At 38.9% G+C, this 14,375-nt stretch overlaps 2 protein-coding genes across 2 annotated transcripts; both read right to left on the minus strand.

Moving 5' to 3' along the window:
- Positions 1 to 219: 219 nt before the first annotated feature.
- On the minus strand, positions 220 to 2,256 carry LOC139454817 (uncharacterized). The gene is made up of 5 exons (XM_071236441.1): positions 2,088 to 2,256; positions 1,557 to 1,592; positions 1,233 to 1,385; positions 914 to 972; positions 220 to 225 (listed from the first exon to the last, which is right to left on the minus strand). The coding sequence occupies exons 1-5, from the start codon at positions 2,254 to 2,256 to the stop codon at positions 220 to 222; spliced, it is 423 nt and encodes a 140-aa protein (XP_071092542.1).
- Positions 2,257 to 9,906: 7,650 nt separating this feature from the next.
- On the minus strand, positions 9,907 to 11,669 carry LOC139454819 (uncharacterized). The gene is made up of 5 exons (XM_071236442.1): positions 11,501 to 11,669; positions 10,969 to 11,004; positions 10,646 to 10,798; positions 10,357 to 10,415; positions 9,907 to 9,912 (listed from the first exon to the last, which is right to left on the minus strand). Exons 1-5 carry the CDS (start codon positions 11,667 to 11,669, stop codon positions 9,907 to 9,909), a joined length of 423 nt encoding a protein of 140 aa, XP_071092543.1.
- Between the last annotated feature and the right edge of the window lie 2,706 nt (positions 11,670 to 14,375).

Consider the following 14,375-nt stretch of genomic DNA (forward strand, 5'->3'; position numbering starts at 1 on the left):
CTTCACAGTTCATGATGATATTTCTCATGGACTAATAATTCTGTTGACAATATAGTGTGATAAATGTTATACCTAAGGGATTTACTAAAACCAACATAATAAAAGATAAACTATAATGTAAAGTTTATTTATTTGAAAGACTTGTACATTGCAGATCAAGTAGTCAGGATTTCAAGTCTGGATGTCATTCAGGTCATGGATGCAGCATCAGTTATCTCTTCATCCCTGCGAAAAGAGAACGTAAGGTTTCATAACAGCCAAACTGTTTCATATCAAATGAAAGAATGGTTCAACTTGTCAGTTGATTACTAATATTATACTCAATGTTGCTGTTTTTCTTGTCGTCATAGTTTTGTACCGTTAACCAAATTTCCGTATGGAACGTGTTCATTTTTGTAGCTATAGCTTCAACTCCTTGGACAATTTTATATCTATGTAGATCTACAGCTTCTCCTGCCTGGATAGGCTTATTCAAAAGTGGAGCTATACAATGTTATGTCCTGGCGGATTCCATCAAATTCTATTGGTATGTTCTCGGTAGTAAACTGATTTACCCATTATCTATTTGTATGTTCTCGGCAGAAAACTGATTTACCCATTATCTGTTGGTATGTTCTCGGTAGTAAACTGATTTTACCAATTATCTATTGGTATGTTCTCGGTAGTAAACTGATTTACCCATTATCTATTGGTATGTTCTCGGTAGTAAACTGATTTACTCATTATCTATTGGTATGTTCTCGGTAGTAAACTGATTTACCCATTATCTATTGGTATGTTCTCGGTAGTAAACTGATTTACCCATTATCTATTGGTATGTTCTCGGTAGTAAAGTGATTTACCCATTATCTATTGGTATGTTCTCGGCAGTAAACTGATTTACCCATTATCCCATTGAGAATAAGAAACCTACCCGGTAAGAGCCATATTTCTGAGTGCCGGACTGGGATCCCCACTGGTTCCATCGCTGACCTGCAAAAATTAATGTACATTATTGTGTTATTAAGAGAGTTAAGAATTGGATATATTTGCGATAGCTTCTAGCATTGTTTATTTCGCACTCCCATCAAATACAAATGATGCCTTAAGGGAATGCCTTGAAGAGGTATTGTGTCGAGACACGTATATATCGTGCTATAATTTCTGATAATGGTGGTAGAGGTGTCAATCTATTCTGGCAGCAATACTACCCTAACAACTGGAGTTATAATATATCTAATATATTTGGGTACCTTGTTGATACTGGTCTTGATGTCCGGGGTAGGTGTTCACGTGCTCAGGGTAGGAAGGTAGGTGTGATGGATAGGTAGGGTAGTCACGTGATGGGTAGGTTTGTCTGTAACTCGGGTACCCATTGACATGGGACGGCACAGATCGACGGTATCCTTGTAAAATGAATGCAATTATCATGTTAGTCGGGTATTGTTGTAACAAAATATCAGGATATATTAAAATAATATAATTTACATAATCTGTACGTACAGAAGTAAGTATGAAAGAATGATAACAATTTACTTGTATCAGATACAGGATGATATGTGATAATAAAGACTTACTTCTATAATGTCCCTGAGAGCTTCCTCCCCACACATCTGGAAGGAACAAAAGACGGGCATGTATACAATAAGATACCTACAACGTTATGATATAAAACATCAACGTCAGGGAATAACCAATGTCGACTTTCTGCCGAAACAGATTCCATTGGGTGTAAAATGCATTTGGTGGTAAAAATATATAAATCATTATGAATCACTGAAAATCAGTGATGACGATTCCCCAGAAATGAGGATAGAAAAATCCCCAGTCAAAACGTCTTGATTTATTATATCAAACAACTGTACAAAGGACAATCCGAGTCCAGTGGGAGCCCAGTTGTGTTTATTTGTGTTCTTGGTGTGAAAAATATAAAACGCTACTCTTAGGTTACTTTTGTTTTTAATAAAAGCATTTCAAAAGTCCAACCTACATTCTCACTTTGGAGAAAAATGTACTCGAGAATATTGTATGCAGCCTTTTTATACCAGCTTCTGTGTAACAAGTATTTAGGTGGTAGGTAAACTGAGGTTAAATATGTTTTCACTTACCAGTAGGATATCTGTCTGGGTAATGGTTGCCAGGGTAGTTGTTAGGGTAGTATTGATCTCTGTAGTGTACATCCGGGTACTGCCCGGAGGATGGATAACGGTTATAAACAGCACCGGAACATACCAGGGCGCATGCGCACAGCAGAGCAAGAGACAAAACAGATTCCATGGTTGAGATTCTGCAAGAACATCATATTCATTTTTTTAAACATCCAATCAATTGGTTTCAATCCATGATATACATATAGGTTTGATAAACAGGCTATTTATTAATAACAAATGAGACAGATTTGTGACTCCGTATAATTTGCAAGCGTTATGAACAACTAAATATACTACAGTTTGGTAACAGGTAACGGCTTTAATATTTACCTAGGCACATTGCTTTGTTAATTATTGGATTGATATATCCTATGCGCCAAAAGAAACAGTATATGTGTAGATATAGTAAGTGAATCAATTTAATAAGACATGATAACTTACTTAGAATTTTGAAATTAGTAGTGAAGGAGCGATTGTTGATTACAAAAGTGTTCAACATTGTTCATTCTTGTAAATGTTGAAACAAAGCGAAGTTTCACTCACAACATGTGAAAAGGAATGAATCTTACCAGAATATTCAGCTATGAGTCTGACACCGGGGATGTAGATCTGATGTGAGATAGTAACGAAACATGGGGTCTTATATAGGACTGACTACACATTTGAAACAACGTTTGACGCGTAGAATGTCGCATTTCCTTGTTACCTACTATATCCCTTGCTCCTATCAGCAGCCAATAGACAGCGTTATCTGGTTGGTGACGTCTTTCCTCACAGACCCGTGTCGACAGTTGTAGACGTCAGTCATCCATCACATTAGGTTGTCAAATGTCACTTTAAAGTGGTAATTAAAACAAATTCATAATTTTGAATTCGCATTTCAATTTTGTTATAGTTCATATTATCGTTAATATATAGGTCACTATGTTTACAGGTATACAATTCATTTAACAGTAAATCAAAAATCAGGATCACTTTTTTATTTCATGTGGTGATTCCTTTCAAGCTAAGTGACTTCACTATTATGTCCGCGGTTTGTGGGAAGTTACATTTGGGTGTTCCGTGAACTGACATTTATTATTACTTCTACTATTACTATGAGGCACTTTTCAGGCTTATCTCCTATTGTTACAATGTTTGTGTTTGCATCTGCTACTATGAGTGTTAATTTCAACAATTTGTAACTGGTGCTGTCTCTCTCTCTCCTCTCTCTCCCCTCTCTTGCTCCTCCTCTCCTCTCTCTATCTCCTTTCTCTCACTCTCTTCCCTCTCTCCTTTCTCTCCCCTCTCTTTCTCCTTCTCTCCTCTCTCTCCTCTCCCTCTCCTCCTCTCCTCTCTCTATCTCCCTTCTCCGCTCTCTCTCCTCTATCTCTCTCCCTCTCTCTCCCTCCCTCTCTCCCTCTACTACTACTACTGCTACTACTACTTCTTCTTTGCTTCTTTTACTACCACCACCACTACAACTACAACTACCACTACAACTGCTACCACTACAGCTACTACTACCACTACTACTACTGATGCCACTGGTGCTACTTCTACGAATACGACGATGACGGCTACCGCTACTATAGCTTCTACTATGTACGAATAAACGAACACGAGACGACTACAACTACCACCACTACGAATCTGCGAAACTGAAAAAAGAAACAGATACACAAACACAGCTGCTCAGTTTCATAAATCGTCTTGAAGACAAATAAACTGAATTGATAGAAAGCACTGTTGTTAAAACAGGTGCAAGTGAGGAAGGAAATGTATTATATTCTTTATTGAGTTGATGTAAATCTTACATTCATAAATGTGATATTTTCAACGAAATCATCACAGGCCACAGTAAATGATGGCTATAACTTATGACGTGAGGTGAAATGGGGTTTAACGTCCCGTCCAAGATTATTGCACTTATATAGCGACGTGCATGTACGTGTGTGTGTTTGTGTGGCTGCTTTACAAGTTCTGACTGATGCCGATTTATAGTGCTGGCTCACTGAGGTAGCATGCCGCAGTTTAACATAAGTACCCCACTCGGACACAGTATACTGACTCCGAGCCGACCAGTCCTTGTTTTAGCCCCTTAATGCCGAGCGCCAGACAGGGTAACAACAAGTACCATATTTTAACGTCTTTTGGTATGACGCGGCGGGGATCGAACCGCGAACCTTACATACATTTATCAACACTTGCCACAACTCTTGATTTGCTTGGGATATATTTAAAGAGAATGTTGGCTCGATCTGATAATTCAACACACGTCAATGTGAAATATTGCATACTTTTGGCTTATTGCAACTGATTACAGAGTAAATAAAAGAAACAAAACCCTTTCCATCATCGTAAGAAATTCATTGTCCATTGTTTCATTGTTCATAAAATGATTATGCTATATTGTACCTCCAAAGTTGCAGACACAAAAGCTCTGGAGCTGCTGGAATTGTTAGCCATAAAGGGAAAAAAGACCATTGGAAATTTGAAGTCATCCCTCATGTCCCACAGTCTTGTGAACAGGTTGCGAATCTTGTTACTTTGAATCTTTATGCATTAGACCTTAATATGAAACCGATCAGGCTGTTTCATTGGTTTCTTCTATTTCTAACTCGCGTGGGTAAATTAGACCTAGGGAATTATATATTTGACAATTATTGAACGATATCAGATCGTCCTTTACCTAAAGCGTATGCTAAACTTCTTCGGCAAATCCCCTCGTTTTGATTTCTCCAATCCCAGAAGACATTCTGACTCGCATGCATAAAGAAAGGGATCAACAAAGAAGGAAGCAAAATTTATAGGATGATTAAAAACTACAAAACCAGTGCAGACCTCGCCACCTAGATATCAGTGAAACTAATCTGTATGACACAGCAATTACTCCATCCAGATTCGGCAATAAACGTCAAAGCCTCGGGGTATACATATTCCCTATCTGTCACACAAAAAAACACTTTAAAGGGACGATGTTTCATTTTGTTTTTGTCCAATAAACAAAGCCTGTAAATTGCATACTGTAAGATTGTTCAACATGTAGTGGGGTAAAGCTGTTTTTTTTCCATTTGTCGTGCCGCTTATATGTATATAAATTTAAATAAACCTGCATTGAATTTTCACCCCTAAGACGAGGAGTTCTGTGATGTGAGTTATTTAAAACACATTTATGGCTGATTCAGCCTAAATAATGAACAAATTTCAAGGCAAACTGTGTAGCCTAAGGGCTAATTATTTCTGTTACTTGAACTGCGAGTCAATTGCCCATTCAACACAGTGTTTTTAAGAACAGGTTCGTCAGGTGTTATGTGAGGAAGATTACCTGTATGATTGATATGTATTGTAGCAAAGGTAGAAGTGTGTGACATCAATTGCCCTGTCACTGTCCATTTCCCCGTGACGCCCACGCGGAGGAAGAGGTCACGATGACCTGTCACACGTGGACGAGGCATTGTCATGACATGTAGTGTATGGGCTGCTGGCCTATAGACACGCATACATGCGTATTATACATACGTATGTGAGTGTGTACTTAGTCACATGTATAAACACACAGTCTTCCTGTGACGATGGACGCACACACTCACACAATCGTAGGCATGCCTCGATACATAATGTAAATATTTGCAATGAGACATACAAATGTAATACCGAGGGACGTGCCCAGTCAGCTCAACACGTTAGGTTTCACACACAACTGTAAACGAACCTAGCTATCGATAAGTCGAAACATGAAAACTCGTTATTTGCACAGACTCGAAATATGGTCTGATATCAGAGCATCGGTTGTCTCGAACTATGGCTATCCCGATATGTTTCCAATGGTCGACAGTCTTACAGTATGTTGTATGTTTTATTTGAACATTCACATTTACTTGCCAGATTGCGACATATTATCAACAATGTCCCACAATGAGCCATACTGGAACAATCCTGGGAAATTTATGATTACATATCGTAATGGTATTTATGATTACATGTCAAATGTTGTTTGAAGTGTTACATCTCCGTTCTCCGCATTAGTAGTCCTTCGTTTTAATTACTTTTTCTACTCATCATATGAGTTGAATTAACGCTTGCGTACCCAGCAAATTGACCTGACGACTGTATTAGTTGGTGTGTGACTCACTTCGCTAGATAGAAATAAAAGCGATAAATCTTTTCTACAATCATAAAAAATCCATTGTATGATTCCGACTGTTAACATTCGTCGTGTTTCAGGGGCATGTGTTTATGAATCACCATTAAATAGTGATTTAACCAGGTGAAAGGGTAAGCGTATCCTGCCCCATCGGTGACATCTGGCACAAACACATGCAAAGGCAAGTAAATTGGTTACAAGAAGATACAGGGGAACATATGGTCACAATCGATTATTCTTTTGTCCATCCAATGTGTTTTACGAACAACTCACTCGTGTTTTTTATCAATTCAAATGGTATTTAGGAATGAGTTTGATATCACTAATTATTTTTCATATGACAAACATAAGCGACTTAATAAAAACATCAGCAATATTTTTTGACGTGTACTCCAATGATGACGAAATACAAACATATTTGTTTACGGTTCGCAGACAGTGGCATCATGTGTAATGGGCTTATCATAGTTTTGGCATCATCTGTTTTCTCGTTTTATATTAGCACTATATTTTACTATGATTCATAAACACCTGCTTACGATAGGTTGGAACCGTACAGTCAACAAAGATTTCTTTTTGTCGGTTTTATTTCTATATAGACAATAAAGTAATTCTACCCTTGTGTGTGTACCATACCGATATTTAAAAAAATCTTGAAGAAATCCTTTGGCGCTAAATTTGATCAAATCAGTTCAACAAACATATAATGATCTCCGTCAATGCCACTGTGATGATAAAATGATGTGTGTCAACATCATTACAAGTGTAACTGTTTCAACACGTTTAGCCAATTATTTTAATGCATAGAAAAGACATACCTGGACAAAACAATATACGGAATTTATTGTGTCTTGCCGTTCATGTTTAAGGGATATTTTGTGAATAAAGGACAAATCAGAAGAAGTAAATGTTTTTCACACATATATGCAAGGATAAAAATTGTATTGTTTCACAATCTCTTACTTTTGAGAACTTGGTTAACATCCGGATGAACCTTAATCTTAAGTTGAACGAAAGCTTCCACTCCCTTGATAGCCTTGTTCCTTAGTGGAGCTATTATTAATAGCTTCAACGCCCTGAACAGCCTCATTTTCAAGTCCAGCTGCAGCTTCAACTCCCTGACACAACTTTCTTCCTAAGTAGAGCTATTGCTTCACCACCCTTGACAGCCTTATGCCAATGTAGAGTTGTTATTTACAGCTTCACCGACCAAGACAGCCTTATTTCTAAGTCGGCTGTATCTTGAATTCCTTGGGCAGCTTTATTCCTGAGTGGAGCTACAGCTTCAGCTCCCTGGACAAATTTATTCCTAAATAGAGCTATAGCTTTACCACCCTTGACAGCCTTATGCCAAAGTAGAGCTGTTAATAATAGACAGCCTTATTTCTAAGTGCAGCTGTAGCTCACTGGGCAGCTTTATTCCTGAGTGGAGCAAGGGCTTCAAAGCCCTGGACAGATCTATTCCTGAGCAGAGTTCTTATCAATTCAAAGGCAAAACCCTCGTATCTATGGTTTCTTTTCAGAAGAGGGTCTCATCTTCATTCGATGTACTATGTCGGGACCATCTCTGCCGGCAGTACATGAAAGTGAGCAAGAATGTGACCTCTGCAGTTGACTTATTGAGTGAGTGAATGGGTGAGTGAGTGAGTGAGTTAGAGAGTGAGTTGGGCTTAACGCCGCTTTTAACAGTATTACAGTTGTATGACGGCGTGTCAGCTTAATGTGGGAGGAAAGCCCGAGGTGATGCAGGCCTGAGACGTTTACAACTTCGGTGAAACCCACGAGCATGGATATGGTGCTGACAAACCTAGAAACATAATCGGGACGAACCGGGCTTCGAACCCACAATCATAGGTTTCTGGCCTGCCCAAGGGATGCAACTCTGCACAGAGAATCGCGGCGCCTTAGACGACTGGGCCAGCCGTGCCCCTTTGACTTGTTGAAGGTGTAATATGTAAATTATGGAAATGACTTCCCTAATTGATATAACGTCAACAATTGACACGTTCACGTTCAAAGCTTAAGATGTTGACATAATCTTTACAGATGAATTGTGGAAGGCTTTACATGTGTGACTGTCTTCTACAGTTGACTTGTGGAAGATGGAAAATGAAGGATGAACCTCATCAGTTAACTTGTGGAAGATGTAGGATTGGCATCTGAGTTTGATATGAAAAGGGGCGCCAGTTGCGATGGAGATGACTTCTCTTTCTTTCTTCTTGAAATATTTTTGTAGAATATAGATTCAATATTGATAGTGTTTAAACCTAGGACAGTTCATTCGGTACCTGGGTGGGTGGGTGGCTGGGAAAGTAAATTGTCCCAGAAAATGTTGGAAAGAAAATCACTTTGCTTCAGACTGTTGAAAAAAGGGAGAAATTGTCAGCCAGAAATAAATACGTTGTTGAAAGATTGTTTAAAGAAATTTTAGGTTAATAGCTTACATTAGATTTTTGCGTCTGTTGCTGAAAAATTCAACGTACAATTCCATAAACAATCCCCTCTCCTCCCTAGAAAACCAAATGGTTGGTCCCTAAGAGGCAGTGGAGTGATTTAATCCGTTAATGGTTAACAATGTCACGTTGTCACAACGGAATGGCAATGTCATGTTTGTGTTGTCACAGTATTAAGATATTGCGTCCACGCAATGTTATTCCATGGACTCCCATTTATGTTGTCACAGCTTTCCTTTGTGATACGTTATTTTCACGTCGCCACAACGTTAAAAAAATCTTGTCGTTACTTTGCATTAAGTTATGGTAATGTTGTATTTTACGTTGTATTTTAAGCTATAGGAATGTTATGTTGTCGTTGTGGCAATGTTATGATATGACGTCCATATTACGTCTTCATTGCCGTTCTCCCAACAGAGTACATGACATCTCTAAGTACTACTAGCTTTATGTTTGCGTTACAAAACAAAATTCATATTCGAGTGTGCACTTATGAAGACTTGGCCCTACAGAATCACCACAATCAGCCTCAGTGGCCTAGTGGATAGAGTGTCTGCTTGGAGAGAGGAATGTTGGTTGGTCGACCGCGTTGTACCAAAACACGCGAAAAGATAACTTTTCAGCTTGGAGATTGTTCACTGTTACTGAGGGGTTGTCATGTGAAAATTGCAGCTTGGTGTCGCAGTGTGCTAGACTGAAATACCGGCATTAGTCCGGGTTAGTACACACACTTGCGCGCGCGCGCGCACACACGCGCACACATATGCATCAACGTCTCTATAAAAGTGCAATAATCTTGGGCGCGATCCTATTTCATCTCACATCATAGAATCACCACGATGTTGACTCGGAGGTCATAGTTCTCCCTTGAAGCATAGGTACGCTCCTGAGAAGTTTCTGTGAACCTGTGTGTACTTCTGTCATAGGTCCAACTGACCAACTAGGCACACAGTGGTTCCGATGTAACACGAATAGGCTTCACAGTTCATAATGACATTTCTCATGGACTAATATTATTTCTGTTGACAATATAGTGTGATAAATGTTATACCTAAGGGATTTACTAAAATCAGCATAATAAAAGATACACTATAATGTAAAGTTTATTTATTTGAAAGACTTGTACATTGCAGATCAAGTAGTCAGGATTTCAAGTCTGGATGTCATTCAGGTCATGGATGCAGCATCGGTTATCTCTTCATCCCTGCGAAAAGAGGACGTAAGGTTTCATAACAGCCAAACTGTTTCATATCAAATAAAAGAATGGTTCAACTTGTCAGTTGATCACTAATATTATACTCAATGATGTTGTTGTTCTTGTCGTCATCGTTTTGTACCGTTAACCAAATTTCCGTATGGAACGTGTTCATTTATGTAGCTATAATAGCTTCAACACCTTGGACAATTTTATATCTATGTAGATCTACAGCTTCTCCTCCATGGACAGGCTTATTCAAAAGTGGAGCTATACAATGTTATGTCCTGGCGGATTCCATCAAATTCTATTGGTATGTTCTCGGTAGTACACTGCTTTACCCATTATCTATTGGTATGTTCTCGGCAGTAAACTGATTTACCCATTATCTATTGGTATGTTCTCGGTAGTAAACTGATTTACCCATTATCCCATTGAGAATAAGTAACCTACCCGGTAAGAACCATATTTCTGAGTGCCGGACTGGGATCCCCACTGGTTCCATCGCTGACCTGCAAATATTAAGATGCATTATTGTGTGATTGAGAGAGAAAGAATTGGATATATTTGCGATAGCTTCTAGCATTGCTTATTTCGCACTCTTATCAAATAAATATGATTGGAAAGAAAGGGAATGTCTTAAAGAGGTATCGTGTCGAGACACGTATGTATGGTGCTGTAATTCTGGCAGCAATACTACCCTAACCACTGGAGTTATAATAAATTTAATATAAATGGGTACCTTGTTGATAATGGTCTTGATGTCCGGGGTAGGTGTTCACGTGCTCAGGGTAGGAAGGTAGGTGTGATGGATAGGTAGGGTAGTCATTGGACGGGTAGGTTTGTCTGTAACTCGGGTATCCATTGACATGGGACGGCACAGATCGACGGTATCCTTGTCAAATGAATGCAATTATCATGTTAGTCGGGTATTGTTGTAGGAACAAAATATCAGGATGTATTAAAATAATATAATTTACATAATCTGTACGTACAGAAGTATGAAAGAATGATATCAATTTACTTGTATCAGATACAGGATGATATGTGATAATAAAGACTTACTTCTATAATGTCCCTGAGAGCGTCCTCCCCACACATCTGGAAGGAACAAAAGGCGGGCATGTATACAATAAGATACCTACAACGTTATGATATGAAACATCAACGTCAGGGAATAACCAATGTCGACTTTCTGCCCAAACAGATTCCATTGGGTGTAAAATGCATTTGGTGGGGAAAATTATATAAATCATTATGAATCACTGAAAATCAGTGATGACGATTCCCCAGATATGAGGACAGAAACATCCCCAGTCCAAACGTCTTGATTTATTATATCAAACATCCGTACAAAGGACAATCCGAGTCCAGTGGGAGCCCAGTTGTGTTTAGTTGTGTTCTTGGTGTGAAAAATATAAAATGCTACTCTAAGGTCACTTTTGTTTTTAATAAAAGCATTTCAAAAGTCCAACCTTCATTCTCACTTTGGAGAAAAATGTACTCGAGAATATTGTATGCAGCCTTTTTATACCAGCTTCTGTGTAACAAGTATTTAGGTGGTAGGTAAACTGAGGTTAAATATGTTTTCACTTACCAGTAGGATATCTGTCTGGGTAATGGTTGCCAGGGTAGTTGTTAGGGTAGTATTGATCTCTGTAGTGTACATCCGGGTACTGCCCGGAGGATGGATAACGGTTATAAACAGCACCGGAACATACCAGGGCGCATGCGCACAGCAGAGCAAGGGACAAAACAGATTCCATGGTTGAGATTCTGCAAGAACATCATATTCATTTTTTAAACATCCGATCAATTGGTTTCAATCCATGATATACATATAGGTTTGATAAACAGGCTATTTGTTAATAACAAATGAGACAGATTTGTGACTCCGTATAATTTGCAAGCGTTATGAACAACTAAATAAACTACAGTTTGGTAACAGGTAACGGCTTTAATATTTACCTAGGCACATTGCTTTGTTAATTATGGGATTGATATATCCTAGGCGCCAAAAGAAACAGTATATGTGTAGATATAGTAAGTGAATCAATTTAATAAGAAATTGATAAATTACTTAGAATTTTGAAATTAGCAGTGAAGGTGCGATTGTTGATTACAAAAGTGTTCAACATTGTTCATTCTTGTAAATGTTGAAACAATACGAAGTTTCACTCACAACATGTGAAAAGGAATGAATCTTACCAGAATATCCAGGTATGAGTCTGACACCGGGGATGTTGATCTGATGTGAGATAGTAACGAAACACGGGGTCTTATATAGGACTGACTACACATTTGAAACATCGTTTGACGCGTAGAATGTTGCATTTCCTTTTTTCCTACTATATCCCTTGCTCCTATCAGCAGCCAATAGACAGCGTTGCCTGGTTGGTGACGTCTTTCCTGGCAGACATGTGTGGACAGTTGTAGACGTCAGTCATCCATCACATTTGATACTAGTCAAATGTCACTTTGATGCGGTGTTTAAAACAAATTAATGATTTGGTGGCACATGGCAAATTACATCCTTTTGAATATGCATTTCAATTTTGTTATAATTCATATTATCGTTAATATATAGGTCACAATGATTACAGTTATTCAATTCATTTAACAGTAAATCAAAAATCATGATCACTTTTCTATTTCATGAAATTATCCTTCCAAGTTAAGTGATTTCATTATTATGTCCGCGGTTTGTGGGAAGTTACATTTGGGTGTTCCGTGAACTGACATTTATTATTACTTCTACTATTACTATGAGGCACTTTTTAAGCTTATCTCCTACTGCTACTATTTTGCGTTTGCATCTGCTACTATCAGTGTAAACGTCAATTATTTGTAACTGGTACTCTCTCTCTCTGTCTGTCTCTGTCTCTCTCTGTCTCTCTCTCTCTCTCTCCATCCCTCTACTACTGCTGCTACTACTACTTCTTCTTCTCCTTCTACTACTACTACCACAACATCTACTACTGCTGCTACTGCTGCTGCTCCGAATACGACGATGACGCTACCACTACTTCTGCTAGTACAGCTACTACTATGTACGAATAAACGAATACGAGACGACTACTTCTACCACTACGAATTTGCGAATCTGAAAAAGGAAACAGATACAAAAGAAACACAGCTGCTCAGTTCCATAAAACGTCTTGAAGACAAATAAACCAATGTATTTTCTTCTTTATTGAGTTGATGTAAATCGTACATTCATAAATGTGATATTTTCGACGAAGTCATCACAGGCCACAGTAAATGATGGATATAACTTATGATGTGAGGTGAAATGGGGTTTAACGTCCCGTCCAAGATTATTGCACTTATGTAGCGACGTGCATGTACGTGTGTGTGTTTGAGTGGCTGCTTGAACTAGTCCGGACTGATGCCGATTTATAGTGCTAGCTCACTGAGATACCATGCCGCAGTGTTACATAAGTACCCCACTCAGACACAGTATACGGACCCCGAGCCGACCAGTCCTTGTTTTAGCCTCTTAATATCGATCTCCAGACCGGGTAACAAGTAGCATGTTTTAACGTCTTTTGGCTCTCGCTCTCTGGGCGGACGATCTTCCATAAGGACCACGGAGGCGGGCATATAACTCATGACGTACACTACTGCCTAAAAGTTCATTCCCCTAACACGCGTTGAGAACGCGTGTAACACGCATGTGACACGGGTGCTCAACGGGTTGCACACGGGGTGAGCACTCGTTGCACACGGGTGTGCAACGGGTGTGCAGCGCGTGTGCAACCCGTTGCACACGCGTGTGCCACGCGTGTAACACGGGACCGGGTTCCAGTTGAAGTTGACAAAATTATCAAATGAATAGTGAGATAAAACAAAACAGTGAGATGTGAAATTTGAGTTAATGCGCGGCCATTGAGCTGTGTTCACCAGACCGTAAATACAAGGTCGTCCCGTCTTAATTAGTGTTCGGTTGTTAGACTTTTATGGCATGAACCATTCCACTAGGGTCCCGTCATTGTGGCTAGCCGACAGTAGAACAGTAGAACATTTAGATGCGAGTTTATTGCTAGGGGAACCACCGTGTTGACACGATTGTCGCGGGTTGGTAAATGTTCGCCATTAATAAAATGATTGTTTGTGGATTGCGAACATATTCATTTGCCCACACGAGTCATTCCATTTGATTGCAAATATAACGTTTTTCGTTCGCCAAATTTATGCTTTAGACAGTACAATTATGATATAGCCGTCACCACTACTAATGTCTCACTAATTATTTCACGTAGGAATATGTCCCATTTCCCCACACCCCACTTTCTGTTTTGTATTTTGAAAGAATAAATAAAAGAAGGTTTGTGTGTGCATTCAAATTCAAATTCATAAATGTTGTCTTTCGACAAAGTCGTCAGGGCCGCAGTTAATGATGGATATGACTCATGACGTATATGTAAATGTCTATCTACATATATACTTTCAACTGTCATTGTGTCATACAT

This window comes from Haliotis cracherodii, unplaced genomic scaffold (genome assembly GCF_022045235.1).
Source record: "Haliotis cracherodii isolate W230 unplaced genomic scaffold, xgHalCrac1.p SCAF_11, whole genome shotgun sequence".
NCBI lineage: Eukaryota > Metazoa > Mollusca > Gastropoda > Lepetellida > Haliotidae > Haliotis > Haliotis cracherodii.

Coding starts and splice junctions, on each gene's coding strand:
- LOC139454817 (XM_071236441.1), bottom strand. CDS start 2,256: ATGGAATCTGTTTTGTCTCTTGCTCTGCTGTGCGCATGCGCCCTGGTA. Junction 1,386..1,556: donor CTCTCAGGGACATTATAGAA/GTAAGTCTTTAT, acceptor TCATTTTACAAG/GATACCGTCGATCTGTGCCG. Junction 973..1,232: donor TCAAGACCAGTATCAACAAG/GTACCCAAATAT, acceptor TAATTTTTGCAG/GTCAGCGATGGAACCAGTGG.
- LOC139454819 (XM_071236442.1), bottom strand. CDS start 11,669: ATGGAATCTGTTTTGTCCCTTGCTCTGCTGTGCGCATGCGCCCTGGTA. Junction 11,005..11,500: donor CCCAGACAGATATCCTACTG/GTAAGTGAAAAC, acceptor TGTTCCTTCCAG/ATGTGTGGGGAGGACGCTCT. Junction 10,416..10,645: donor TCAAGACCATTATCAACAAG/GTACCCATTTAT, acceptor TAATATTTGCAG/GTCAGCGATGGAACCAGTGG.